The sequence below is a fragment of the Larus michahellis genome, chromosome 1 (assembly GCF_964199755.1).
Source record: "Larus michahellis chromosome 1, bLarMic1.1, whole genome shotgun sequence".
Classification (NCBI taxonomy): Eukaryota; Metazoa; Chordata; class Aves; order Charadriiformes; family Laridae; genus Larus; species Larus michahellis.
The window spans coordinates 113,572,265-113,585,901 of record NC_133896.1 but is presented as its reverse complement, the minus strand read 5'-3'; the positions used below and the strand labels follow the sequence as shown (position 1 = coordinate 113,585,901).

At 38.7% G+C, this 13,637-nt stretch overlaps 1 protein-coding gene across 14 annotated transcripts in view; it reads left to right on the top strand.

The window, feature by feature from the left end:
- Window positions 1-13,637, top strand: part of NRIP1 (nuclear receptor interacting protein 1) — a 174,637-nt gene that overhangs the window by 136,982 nt on the left and 24,018 nt on the right. For 13 of the 14 annotated variants that reach the window (XM_074599701.1, XM_074599655.1, XM_074599647.1 and 10 more), the window contains one exon: window positions 4,254-8,193. The exons of the other annotated variant lie outside the window; for it this stretch is intronic. In XM_074599701.1, coding sequence (XP_074455802.1) covers window positions 4,604-8,089 — 3,486 coding nt within the window. In that variant the 5' untranslated portion in view covers window positions 4,254-4,603 and the 3' untranslated portion in view covers window positions 8,090-8,193. Of the gene's footprint in view, window positions 1-4,253; window positions 8,194-13,637 lie in introns of those variants that run through there. 14 annotated transcript variants of the gene reach the window in all.

The following is a 13,637-nucleotide window of genomic DNA, read 5'->3' as shown; positions in this document are numbered from 1 at the left end:
TAATAAAAATGTTTTATCTGTGTACATGTATACACATTGCAACCTCTATTAATCATTCTAGCAATGTGCATGTGTTTAGATAATCTCTTTTTTAATAAGTGTTCATGTGGGTGATCTGCTAGCCATTGCCAATTTCCTAAACAAGTACCTTAATAGTTTCTATAAGATTTTTTAATAAAGTCTTGAATTAATACTACAGAAGAAGACACCTTGATAATATCAAGTTCTATGAGTTATCTCCATTAGGTTGTGCAGCCCTCCTACTCAAATAATACTAGTCTAATGTTGTTAATTTACTGTGGCTCTCTTCCATTTGCATCCATTAGCAAAAAAGATGTAACTAGTCTGGGATATTGGAAAAGTGGCTATGGATGTCATTTTGCTAGTTTAAATTGTGAACTGTTCTTAATTTCTTATGGCAGCACCTGATTGGTGGATTTGGAGTTGGGTTAACTAGGAGGCTGCTGGCTTTTCAGAGTCTCCAGTTAGGTTTTAAAGCTGAGGCATTTGTTAATTCAAAGAATTTTTTTTTTTTTTTAATATTCAGGAGTAAAAAGCCATTGGCTCAGATGTTGTGGTTTAACCTATTAGAAGATGTGTTCTTGAATTTCATTATCGTTCACAGCAGTAATACTTTATGGTAAGCAAAGGATCTTAAAACTTATTATTATCATTCTTTTAAGATCTTCATGTGGGCTAAATATATCTGTAGTTTGCAAAAAAATAAAATAAATCTCCAACAACTGCGAAAGTAGAATTACTATTCTGGGCATACATAGTTTCTATAGTTCAGTGTACGTTTTAATATTCTCTTGTCTTCCCTATTCTGCCCACAGTTTCTCCCTAGGCACCTTTTCAAAAGCTGTAGGACTGATTTCCCATGGTACGCTCCACTTGGGGAGCATCTCCCCAGGTTACTGCATTTGTGCTGTGAATCCTGCTGCTGCTTTAGTTCTGTCTAGGTAAACATGGCTTAATGAGCTGTGGTCGGTGCCCGTTCATGGAGGTCCTGAAAATAGTCTCTGCAAAACAAGTGTTTTATTTATTTGTTAGGATACAGAGGTCTGGGAAAAGATAGTTGAAGCAATCAAAAATAGTGCATATACAGCAGTTACGTGGTCAATAAAGCATGTCAACTTTAATTTATCAACTAATTTTGTCACAATAGTTAAAAATAATTTTTAGGTCTAGAGATTCATAGACATTAGGGGTTATTGTTAGAGGTTCATTGCAATAAAGTTACTTCAGCCCATACTGGGAAATATGAGATGTATTGCTGTAGGGCTTCTCCTTCTGCCTTTTTTTCTGTATTTTCTTTTTTTCTTTCGTCAGCTCTGGTAATTTCTGGAATAATATTTAATAGTGAGAAAAGTTATTAACATTTCAGTGGGTCTAGGGAAATTCTCTGGTACGGTCTCTATGTTTTTAAAAGGTTGCTGAATAGTTACCTTAATGTACAACTAAACATTAATTTCCAAAGCTGTTTTGGTTTCCACATGACCACATTCCGATATTGGAAGAAAAGTGTACTTGGTTCAAAACTCACTGGAAATGCTTAGTTATTGCATCGTCTCCAAACACTGAAATTTACTGCTTGGCTTTCCATTACAAATGAGGTATAGGTGGTTTTTTTTGTTTGGTTGGTTTTTTTTTTTTTCAAGGTGTATGGTTTTTTAAAATGTAATTTCAGTTCTTGACAGATGACTTCATCACGCTTGTGTGTTGTACATTAGGTCATGTAAGGCTTTATAACGCTGTAATACCCGTTGCAGTGCGAGATCAGAACAGGCTTTTTAGAAGGATTGTTGATGTCCCATTCCTTATGTGTTAAGTGCTTTTCAGATTTCATTCTCTTTAATGAGGGCTCCTTTGCATCAACCCGATTTCTGTGAAATTATCAATATTTCCTTAGCCCCGACTAATTTGGAAAAAAAAAAAAAGGTGACAAAACACTTCTTAGAGTAGTTATTGATGTAAACTGTACTGGCTACAAGTGTCATCTCCTGCAAGAGGCTTTTTGAGTACCCGAAGGATTTGCGTAAATGCATTGTCTTCTTTTAATTACCCAGAGCTGTAATGAGTGAAGTTTTACTGAATATTGGCTTAATGGTGCATTTGTTTGTGACTTTATCTTAAAGGTGACCTGCAAGGTTTGCTTTTATCAGATAGTAAGAAGTCTTAGAAAAAATTTCAATTTTATTCCCTTAAACACAAAACACAGGGTATCAAATGCTACTCACTCCTTTTTAAGACAGCAAGCTGTCAGCTTAATTCCCTTTTGAAATATGAAATTGTGGCTGCAGATAAACAGTTTATTTTTGGAAGCTGGAAAACTATTTTCTGGATAAAAGGCATTCCCAAATATTTGAGGAAGTAAGTCTAGCTGTATTGATGTATCAGTTGCTGGATACTTGATGTATTAACTGGAAACCTCGATTTCCCCCCCCCCCCCCCCCCCCCCCAAGGATTTGTTATTTCTGATTTTAGTCTATTTTGGGTTGAAACTCTGCAAAAGTCCACCCAGAGGTGCACAAGTTCTTGAAGGAACAGTAAGATGATTGGTAATTTTTGATTAGATGAATCCACATTTAAGTTGTAATTACGTATTTGGATGAACACTGTGCCTTCTGCAGGTAGTTACGTTAATGTAGACATGTATTTCAGACAAGTACTGAGACCCCAGCAATAGCTACAAACTTTTCATTTGATATTTAGATACGTGGGTGTACACACACTACAATGCATTGCTGGTATTTTTTTTTTTTTTTTTTGAGATAGCTCAGTTTTCAGAGTTTCCTCTAAATGACTTAAAATCTAGTAAGGGAGTATTTGCACAGGGGGTTTATACGGGCTGTTGACATTATGGCTACTTAGTTGTTCTTCTGATTCTATACTTTTTTTCAGATCTGATATTTTTCTGACTTCTAGCTGCCTGTAGCTTTTGAATTAAAAAACAGCCTCTGGGAAATCAATCATAAAATATTCATTCACTTTAAGGAGGCAAGAATTTCATCTGTGTACATCTTTTCTAAACTTGTAAATACAAGTTTTCAATGGGCTTTTAGTCTGTGAAAGGAAATTGCAGAGTTAGACGTGTGGAAGGACACTTAGCTTTGCTCATGTTGAATATTTATGCCACTTTAGAACTGAATGAGTGAAGGAGTAGGTATGTGCAGTGTAATGATCTCAATATTGAACTGTGTTGACTGTCTGAACTGTTCATGCTGTCATTGCCCAGTAATATAACTAAAACTGAAGAGATGCATCAAGCATAAGCATTGTTGTTGTGCATTTTCAAACAGCTTTTTATAGCACACTGCCTCATCCAAGGAGGTATTGAGTAGAGATCTTCTACGTTCTTTGAAAATACCAAGACCTCAAGGAAGACCTGGTTGTTTTGGGCTTTTTTACCATGTTTAACACATGGAAAGAATGTAAAGGTTAAAAATCCTCTAGCAAAGGGAGGATTTTTATGTCAGGATTTATATTCTATCAGGAACACGAGCACCCTTTTCACCACTACTGTCACATGACTCTTCTAATGCCTTGTGTTGGTTGGGAGTTGGTAAGAACAACAGATTTTCCTCCCTGTTGTGTTATACTAGATTTTGCATTACTAAATAGTCCTGGGCAGCAGTGGCAACTTGGTCTCTACTTTTGGTGATATCATCTACCTGCCAAACAAAAATGTACTCATATATGATGCTACCTCTTCTCTTATGTGAAAACAGATTCAACGTGAACCTAAACATTGACTTTAAGCATGCGTTTTCCTATTAATTCTCTTTTGAGAGTGGTAGTCTGCATGTCCCGTGTATTTACATAATGAGAAAGGTTGATGCAACTGTGAAGTAAAATCAAATGTGTTTTGTTTTGTTTTTTTTCAAAACTACATTTAGAGCGCTTTAAGATTTTTCCTTTCATGGTTGCTATTCCTTATTTTGAGCTGTAGGATAGAGAAATTCGATGAACGCTTGTAGTAGCTATACTTAATATAGTTAAGCTTACTTTTCATATAAAATTTTCTGTCTCAGAACTGTTTTCACAAACTCCTTTAAATTAGTTACCATGTACTTTGTCCATTACTTGACCTCTAATTTCTTCTGGAATGTGGTTATTGCTTATATATTCTGAACGTCTAAGACAATGTATTTAGAAAAAGTCTTATGCAATTAGATCTTATCCTAAATCTTTCTTTCTTGACCACTTGTTTTTTTGTTTTGTTTTTTTTTTTGTTTTATTTTTTCACTTAGGAATTTTATGTGCTTGGTGGAGATGGAAAAAGATGAAAAACAAGCTGACTTCCTGGAGAAAGAAGGCGGCAAATACTTAAAGGAACTTTTGAGCGCTCCTCCTAGACATCTTTCAGAAATATTCTAGATATCAGCAGATTGGTATGATTGGAAACCTGGCTCGTCAAACAGTATACACTGGAAGAAGCCTGCTTGGAATATGACGGTTTTGTATTGTTTCTGAAAGTCTTGTGAGAAAACGCTATAGACATCTACCCATTATTTCTTAACTCTGGATCTCGATTTAGCTCCAGCAAAACTAGTCTTCAAAGTAAATAGAACCAGAGCCCTTTTGGAAACTTTTATTGAACATGACTCATGGAGAAGAGCTTGGCTCTGAGATGCACCAGGATTCTGTTGTTCTAACTTACCTAGAGGGATTACTAATGCATCAAGCAGCAGGAGGCTCAGGTACTGCAGTTGACAAAAAGTCTACTGAGCATAGTGGAGAGGATCAAAACTTTAATATTTCTGGAAATATATTTCCCAGCTGTCAAAGTAATGGTCCAGTTCTTAACACAAATACATATCAGGGATCTGGCATGCTGCACCTCAAAAAAGCAAGACTGTTGCAGTCTTCTGAAGACTGGAATGCAGCAAAGAGAAGGCGGTTGTCTGATTCCATTGTGGATTTAGATGGAAAAAAGGAAGCTTTGTTAGCTGGCATGGTTGAAAATGTGCCTAAAGGCAAACAGGATAGCACATTACTTGCCTCTTTGCTTCAATCATTCAGCTCTAGGCTGCAGAGTGTTGCTCTGTCACAGCAGATTAGGCAGAGCCTTAAGGAGCAAGGGTATTCCCTTAGCCATGATTCTTTACAAGTGGAGAAAGATTTAAGGTGCTATGGTGTCGCATCCAGTCACCTGAAGACTCTACTGAAGAAGAGCAAAGCAAAAGATCAGAAGCTGGACAACAGCCTGCCTGACATAACAAAGAACCTGCCCAAGGAGAGGTTTATAGAATCTCCTCATGCGGTGCAGAGCGGACCTAAAGTGATAAATGAGCCACTGTCATGTGCTGCAAGATTACAAGCTGTTGCAAGCATGGTAGAGAAACGATCTAGTCCTGCTGCCTCCCCAAAGCCCAGCGTAGCATGCAGCCAGCTAGCTTTACTCCTTTCAAGTGAAGCTCACTTGCAGCAGTACTCCAGGGAACATGCTTTAAAAGCACAAAATGCAAATCAAATAGCAAGTGAGAGACTTGCTGCTATGGCCAGATTACAAGAAAGCACTCAGAAAGATATTGGCCAATTTGGTTTAGCAAAAGGAATGACAAGCCATCTCAATGGTCAGACAGGATCATCAACCAAAACTGTACCTAGCAAAAGCAATATGGCACCATTTCAGAGCTCAGTGGGAATCATGCATTCGCCTCCCAAAAACGTGGGATACAAAAGTACTTTGGAAAGGAGTAACCTGAAGACTTGTCCCAGCAACAGTTTGCTCTTGCATCTCCTGAAAAGCCAGGATACCACCAAACATGTAAAAGGGCATGAACAGAGTGAGAGAGCCAGCGTTTTTGAAGACAGCAGCACGCCAACAACTATTGATGAGTATTCAGACAACAATCCTAGTTTTACAGAAGATGACAGCAGTGATGATGAAAGCTCCCATTCTAACTGTCTTCCTATCGACCTATCCTTTAAACAAAGGACAGATAAACCAGATGCAGGTCCGCCTGCCTCACTGGATAACCTGACCCAGTCCTTGCTTCATAACTGGGATCCAAAAGTTTCCTGTACAGAGAACAAGGAGGACAAAGACACTCCGAAGGCTTCTAAGCTGAATCCTCACCAGAAAGTAACGCTACTTCAGCTGTTACTTGGGCATAAGAGTGAAGAAAAGGTAGACAAGAGTAATGACCCTCAGGGACCACACAGTGCAGCTGATGTGGCAAAATTCACTGTACAGACTGGTAAAAGGACTCCTGTTACTGACAGTCCCAGTGCAAATCGAATGACTCCGTTAAGCACTCCACCTTTGCTGGCGTCTACAAAAGCAGACTCTCCTATAAATCTCTCACACCAGTCGTTAGCCATCAAGCGTAGCTCGCCACCATATGCCTGCAGCATCCAGCCAGACAGGTTGGTGAATCCTGCGTCTAAACATTTGATAGACCTTTCTAAAAGCAAAGAAATTCAAGGAGCCAAGCTGAGCAGGAACGATAGTCCCCAGAACTCTTCGGCTTTCAGTGCCAGCAAGCTGTTGCAGAACCTTGCTCAGTGCGGCATGCAGACTTCCATGTCAAGTGAAGAACAAAGAGCCAGCAAACAGCTGCTAGCAGGGAACGCAGATAAACCTGTAGGCTTGATTGATAGATTGAACAGCCCTCTGCTTACGAATAAATTGAGTACGCATGAAGAAAATAGCAAAATATTCAGTTGTCAGCCTGCACCCGCTGAACAAGGACTTCCAGGTTCGGAAATAGAAAATCTCCTTGAAAGGCGCACTGTCCTTCAGCTGCTTCTGGGAACTCCCAATAAAGGTAAAAGTGAAAAGAAAGAGAGGATGCTTTTAAGAGATGAAAGTTCTCCAGAACAGACGGATAAGGCTTTGAATGAGCAAATATTGACGGTGAAAATAAAAACTGAACCATCTGAAGAATCAAACGTTCCTTATAATTCAAATGCACAAGTAAGAGAGTGCAAGAGTAACAAATTTCAAGGATTTGTCCATTCGCTGCAGAGAAACACAGCTGCTTCTCCAGCATCCGAGGAGTTAAAATCTGAGCCTCTTTCGCCTCAAGATTTTTCTTTTTCCAAAAACGGCCTGCTAAGTAGGTTGCTGAGACAGAGTCAAGACGGTTACCCTGCAGATGAGCTGGACAGAAGTCACCGAAACAATGACCTGACACACCTTGAATCAAAGAGTCTTTGCACATTACCGAAGAAGAGGAAGCTTCATGCTGAGCCTTTGGAAAGTCCATTAAAAAAGATGAAAAGTAACGTGTCTGATGCTGCAAACAATCACGCTTCCCCTACTGAGGCACTGTACGGGCCTTTGCTGAACCAGCAAGAACTGAAATTCAGCAGAAGTGATGCTGAATTTAAATATGCTGTAAGTCATGGTTCAAATAACGAAAGTGAAAATAGGAGTTGGTCTAGAGATAGTAAAGGCTTTAATGTGTTGAAACAGCTGCTTCTCTCAGAAAACTGTGAGAGAGATCTGTCACAACATAGGAATAACATACTAACAGAGGGCAAGAAAAAAGGAAACAAAACCAGTGCAACAATTAATAAACCTGAATTCAGCATTTCTTCAGTAGGTGCGTTAATGGGAAGCCCTGTGCAGCAAAACAGTTGTGTGGATCATAGAACATTTCAGTATCCCGTAGCAGTAAAAAGTCCTGCCGGTTCCCCCTTCCCTGAACATTTGGGAAGTACAGTATCTAGACTCGAGTCCGACCAGTTTAGTGTGTGTCCCATGCCCAGTGAAAAAGGGCCCATCAGATGGGTGATCACAGGCATGGACAAGAATGACTATGAAAAAGACTCTCCGAGACTGACCAAAACCAATCCAATATTGTACTACATGTTACAGAAAGGCGGCAACTCTGTTAGTAGCCAAGAAGCACATGACAAAGAAGTCTGGAATGAACCTTCATTTACTGATAGTTCAACTCGCGTTACAATCAAAGAGGAGTTGACATCTGATGCAGAGCTTAAAACTCCTTTTAGAAACTTAAGAAGCCCTTACAACAGCCATATGGGGAGTAAGACCCCTCATCAACATGGTGTGAACGGAGAAGTGCATGGACTTCTGGAAAAAGTGCTAACAATCAAAAAAGAGCCAGAATAAACTACAGCCTCTTCAATGAGTTTACAATCAGTGGTTTTGAATCTTTGTTTAAAAAAAAAAAAAAAAAAAGAGATAGAAAAAAATAAAAATGAATACGAACTTGACTACTGTATAAATTGAGCATGATTTTAGAAAAGCATGGTCTAATTGAAACATGTTTTCATTTGATAAACTTTTTATTTTTCTGGTGATGTTATTTAAAATACATGTAGATAAAATTTGCTTTACAATAGATTGTCACAAGGAAACTAGAAAGGCTGTAATTTGTACAAGGCATTTCTGTATGCATCAGATTAAGTTATGAGTACTCTTTGATCAGAGTCTTATTTGGATCTACAAGTTTTTTGGTATAACATAAAGTGTAAGCGTACAGCCTAGGTGGTGGTAATGCTGCGTTTCCTCCCTCCCTGTAAAATAATCCTTATTTTTTGGAAGCCTGAGCATAGAGACAGTGTACCTTTTTTTTTTTTTTGAATGTTTAATATGTGTTGTGAAATTTTAAGAATAACTTTTAAGAAATGGAGCAGTCCGTCCAAGGTATTAGCTCATCATATTGGAAAACCTGTGTCAGTGTTAATAATTGAAATGCACTGAAATGTATTTTTTAGTGCTTCCAAAATTTTTATTGTTATTTTTAAATCTTGTTTGTGGTCCTCCCAGAATAGTGGTGTAAAATCTATTTTTTTTTTCTTCCTTGCCCTGCACTTGAAAAATGCCTTCCTCAGAATCCTTAGCCATAGTTGTGAGTTACTAGTTACGATTAAGGGTTTTTTCTAGGGTTTTATACAAAAGGCTGGTTTTTCGTAGGCCATGCAAGTACTGTGTAAGTTGGCGCATTCCTGTCGCTTCCCTGCTTAAAAGGGGAAAGCCAAAATGCCTCTTGGAGTAGTGCCATTAAGAAAGCTTAGTAGATGTATTTGGTGAGGGAAATGGTAGAAAGTTTGTGAAGTGGATGAGCGAATTGTCTCTTTAGTGCCATCCTGCTTCCCCTGCAGAAGAATACCAGCTGTGCTAAAGCAGCACGTCAGGCTTCCACTCAAAGATGGGATAGGATTTTAATGAAAAATGTGTTGGCCTCTTCCTACAACCAGGGAAAAGAATCTGTATTCTGCCAATATTTATTACTCTCTGAACAGCTGATGCATGATTTAATGCACTACCCTTTCACTGCAGAAAACCTGGTTTTAGAATAATTTTTCAGGTTGCACTGAGGATAAAATTGTGGTTTTGTCATGTTCTGTAATGGATAGTGGGACATGTCTGAGAAATCCTCCTCTGCCCTTTTCCTCAATCCCCACCTGTGCTGTGATTTGTAACATCTGGCAATATCAGCCTGAGATGGGAGTCACTGAAAATTGCGGTCAAAGCTGAGACACCTTAAAAGAATTGCTGGCTGGGGAAGAGCTGTGCGGCTCTGCTTTCCTGTTAACACTGTCAGTGTTAACTCCATTTGCAGCCCTTATTTCTCATGGGGGAGGAGGAGGACAAAATCCAGGTCTTCTAAATTATATGCATTATTGGCAACTGTAAATTGTGCTGAACTTCTCACTCCCCTGGAAAAAATGTTCTCTGTAGCTTCTAATTTCACTGATAATCCCCTATGCTATCAGCAAACAGCTAAATAGTTGGCTTCCACAGATAATGAAAGCTACACTCTGCTTTAATTTTGACCGTTTTCACCACTGAGAACCAAGGATATGACAAAACCGCTGTTTCTGCCCATATCATGTTTGTGTAGCAGAGATGAGCGATGGGGCATTTTGCTCTTTTCCTTTCTGGTTTGGTTTTGGAGATCCTTTTCCCGGACTGTTGGCTTGCTGAGACAGAGCGAGCTGTTGTCCCCCTCTCGTCCTCCACCCCCTGCCTGGGATCAGTCTCCCTCTTTCCTACTGAAAGAGGGACTTCTCCTGTCTGCCAGCTGGAAAATGCACCACTATTCTGTTTTACCCCCCTGGGGGATACCTTCTTTTAAGGGAACACAAATATTTGGCAGTATCCGATATAAAACATTCCCCCTGGTTTATATAAGAAATAACAGAGCGATTTAAAGATATATTTTTATGTTATTTGGGTGAAGCGTAATATATTAATGGGCTGTACAAAGAAGATTTATATTTTAAAACCTTCACACAAATCTAATATCATTTTAAATGTCATTGTCTGAAGTATAATATAAAAATAAAATTTTGTTTGTCTTTAATATTGCATTTATAAGTGGCCCAATGACAATTCAGATGTCTCATAGAATAATCATTACGGAGATAAAGTATATTTTGGATTGACAGTGGAACTGAATTCTTTTTATATGAGTCAACCCAGCAGAAATATTAAAAAGATGGTATTTGTTCCATCCATTAAATGTCTCTTAAAGTCTTAATTGATTATTTTTCTTGAAACAACATGTATATAGCTAGGAAATATATACAATATAGAATAATAGATGGTCCCCAGAGTAAATACAGGGCTATAATTTACTTGAAGGGCTCCACAGAAAAATGCAGTTTGAATGGAGGTGAAATAATCTGGTTGGAAAAACTTCATCAAAACAAAGTTGGGATGAAAAGTAGGGAGGAGAGTCTCACCCTAACAAGAAGTAATATTGGAGTCTAGGAGTGTGCTTACCTATGTATTTATTCTACGGTAGTCTATTGTTATAATATATACTTTTGAACATTTAGTTTTTAAAGTTTTATAAAACATTTAAGTTAAAACGTTAAGAACTTGACCAGTTAATGATTTAGCTTTCTTTTTAGGTGATGTTAATGAAAGGGTATTACCATTCTCACGGACGTCAGTAAACAATAATACACAAAAATTGAAATTTAGGACATGCTGTTCATGGAAGTATCTTACCTCTTGTAGACATTGCAGTCTCAAGCAGCATGTAAGGTAATGATGAGGCCCTGCAGAGAGGGTAGGGCATGCCAACTGAATGCTCTTCAGTCAGCTGCTAAGTGGGCAACAGTCTCCTCTGTGAAATTCTCCAGTATCACTGATGTTACCCCTCCCTACGGAAGAGAAGTCTTCTTTAAAATCTGCCCTGTCCACATTTACAGCCTTTAAACCTGAGGACCAAAAGCTCTTTAATAATTTTTTTTTTATCTTGTAGCGTGGGTGAGTAAAAAGGAGTCACCATTGGTTTCCTTGGGGACTTTACCATCAGAAAAAGGGGGTGGGGGGGCTGGGTTTGCTGCACCAGCAGAAGGACCGGTAGGGCTGGGCTGGCCATGTATCCCCAAGCAACTCAAAGATCCTTGCCTTCCACCAGTCCCTATAGATGAACGATAAACCAAGGTCATCTGAGTAATGCTTGGTATTCTCAGCAACTCGTCTCCTCAGTTCAGTAACATTTGTTACTAGGATATGCATTTCGGTCCCCAATGTGTTTTCTCAGCCTGTGGAAGCGGAAGCTTCAAAGATAGCTCTGCGAACTGAGGAGGCTGAAGTTTCAGCTGGGTCCTTAGACTACAGACTTGGGGGGAAAATTGGGCCTTGTCAGATATTGGCAGCAGTAGTTGTGTAGGCGAAGAGGTGCAGGATTGGTGGGTGCTGTTGTGTGATCTCGCCGTCAATGGAGCAGGGCGGGAGGGGAGGAGATCACATCCCAGTTGTAGCTGGTGAGACTGCTGGGAGAAAGCTGCCTCCAACCCGTGGAGCAGTGAAGAAGTAAGTTAGGGATGTAAGATTACACTTAAAATTGTAATTGCAGTCCCTTGGGACTTATACCTGAATTAATTTTAACCTCGCTTAACTCAGAGCAGTTGCAGCAGCAGCAGTTGGGTTGCTAAGTGCCCGGTGCCTTGCTCGAGGGGGCATCTACAGACTTGTGCTGCTTCACCCACTGGGGCGGTGTAGTGCTCAGCCTAGCTAGATTTGGGGATTGGCTTGTGATTGCCACACAGATATGCCTTTTCTTTCCGGAGGAAAGCGTACGGGACTGAGAGAACCAGATTTCTAGTGTCTCCTCTGCCAAAGCTTGAGGAAACGATGGGGGGTGACGCATGACCACAGAATCAAAGGTGTTTTGCTGGAGGGCTTCTCTACTGGTACCACAGAACTGGGCAGCTCAGTTTGAGGAGTTCATAAACATTACGAGATCAAAAGGGAATTCAGCCATAACTTTCACTTTTCTTAGCCATTTACTCTTAGTAATGTTTTTAAATTTTTCATTTACAAATGTTTTTAAAAGAAAGAAACGAATGGTTTAAATTTTCCCTGTTAAATGTTGGTGAAAGTATAACAGCTCTCATTGACGTCAGTGACATGATATTACCAGTTTGTTCTCTGCCACATCTTACAGAGGAGTAAACTGGTAAGTATATATTATATATATTTATATATAATGTAAATATATTGACTTGTTACACCTATAATATGTTGAAATTGGTTTTTAAAAGGTGATGTAAATAGTGGTTTCCTTAATGAAAAATACATATTTTGTATTGTTCTAATGCAAAGGAAAAAAAAACAACCCTTTTAATCTTTTTTGTTATGTATATTCCATGTATAAGTGTAAATATGATCACATAGGTTTAAAAACTTTTGCATGTATGTATACAGTTGCAAGTCTGGAAGAATGTATAGAAAAATACTTTTATTTAAAGTTGTGATTACCTGCTGCATGAAAAGTGCATGGGGGACCCTGTGCATCTGTGCGTTGGCAAAAAAAAATAATGTCTTAACAAGTCAGATCAGTTCAAAACACAACAGTATTCCACTTCTGGACATGACTTCTGCTGTGGTATTTTAGCTTTGTGAAAGAATGTGCTTCAAATCAAAAGGGTCTGGGGAAAAATAATAAAAAATAAAAAAAACAAACGCAAAACTACTTTTAAAACATGAAGTATTCGTACATTGATAATCAGTCACGTAAGTTCAGGACTCCATTTTGCGTAATTGAAATACTATACCAGGACTATTCCATCCCTGTAAAACAAAGGAATATTGATTTTCATTGCCATACATAAGATTTCAGAATTTTACCACAACCAATTTTATTGTGATGTGTCGTCAGTAATTTATCTAACTGGTCTCATTTTTTTTTATTAGAAATTAATTTCCTCATGTGATGTCACAAAACTGTACATACTGCAGTGTGAAGTTTTTTTAAATCTTTCAGTGTTTACTTCCTGCAGAAGATTTGAATAAATGAGAAAAATGCATTGTCTTGATGGTTTTTAAATCTGCTTTATTTCATGTGTACTTTCCGTTATTGGAGCGTTAGCGGGCTCTTTGCACCAGTGCTATTAATATATATTTCTGACAACGAAAATATCTCAAGGAACTTAGGGACATGTAGCCTTCAACAAGGCTACTGACTGGAAACGGGGAGTCGTGGAGCTGGAAATGAAACCATCTAAATCAGATTAGCAGCTTTACTTTACAAAGCACTGTATTATGTTTTATTCAAATACCCGTCTGCTTATTAATTGGAAGTCAGTGACCATAAACTGGAAACCTCTAAATGAGAATTTTCATGTGAAAATCATGTTAAACAAACGTTGAAACATTTTTCAGGTCCCCTGTGCAGGGCAGGAAAGGTGTGTTT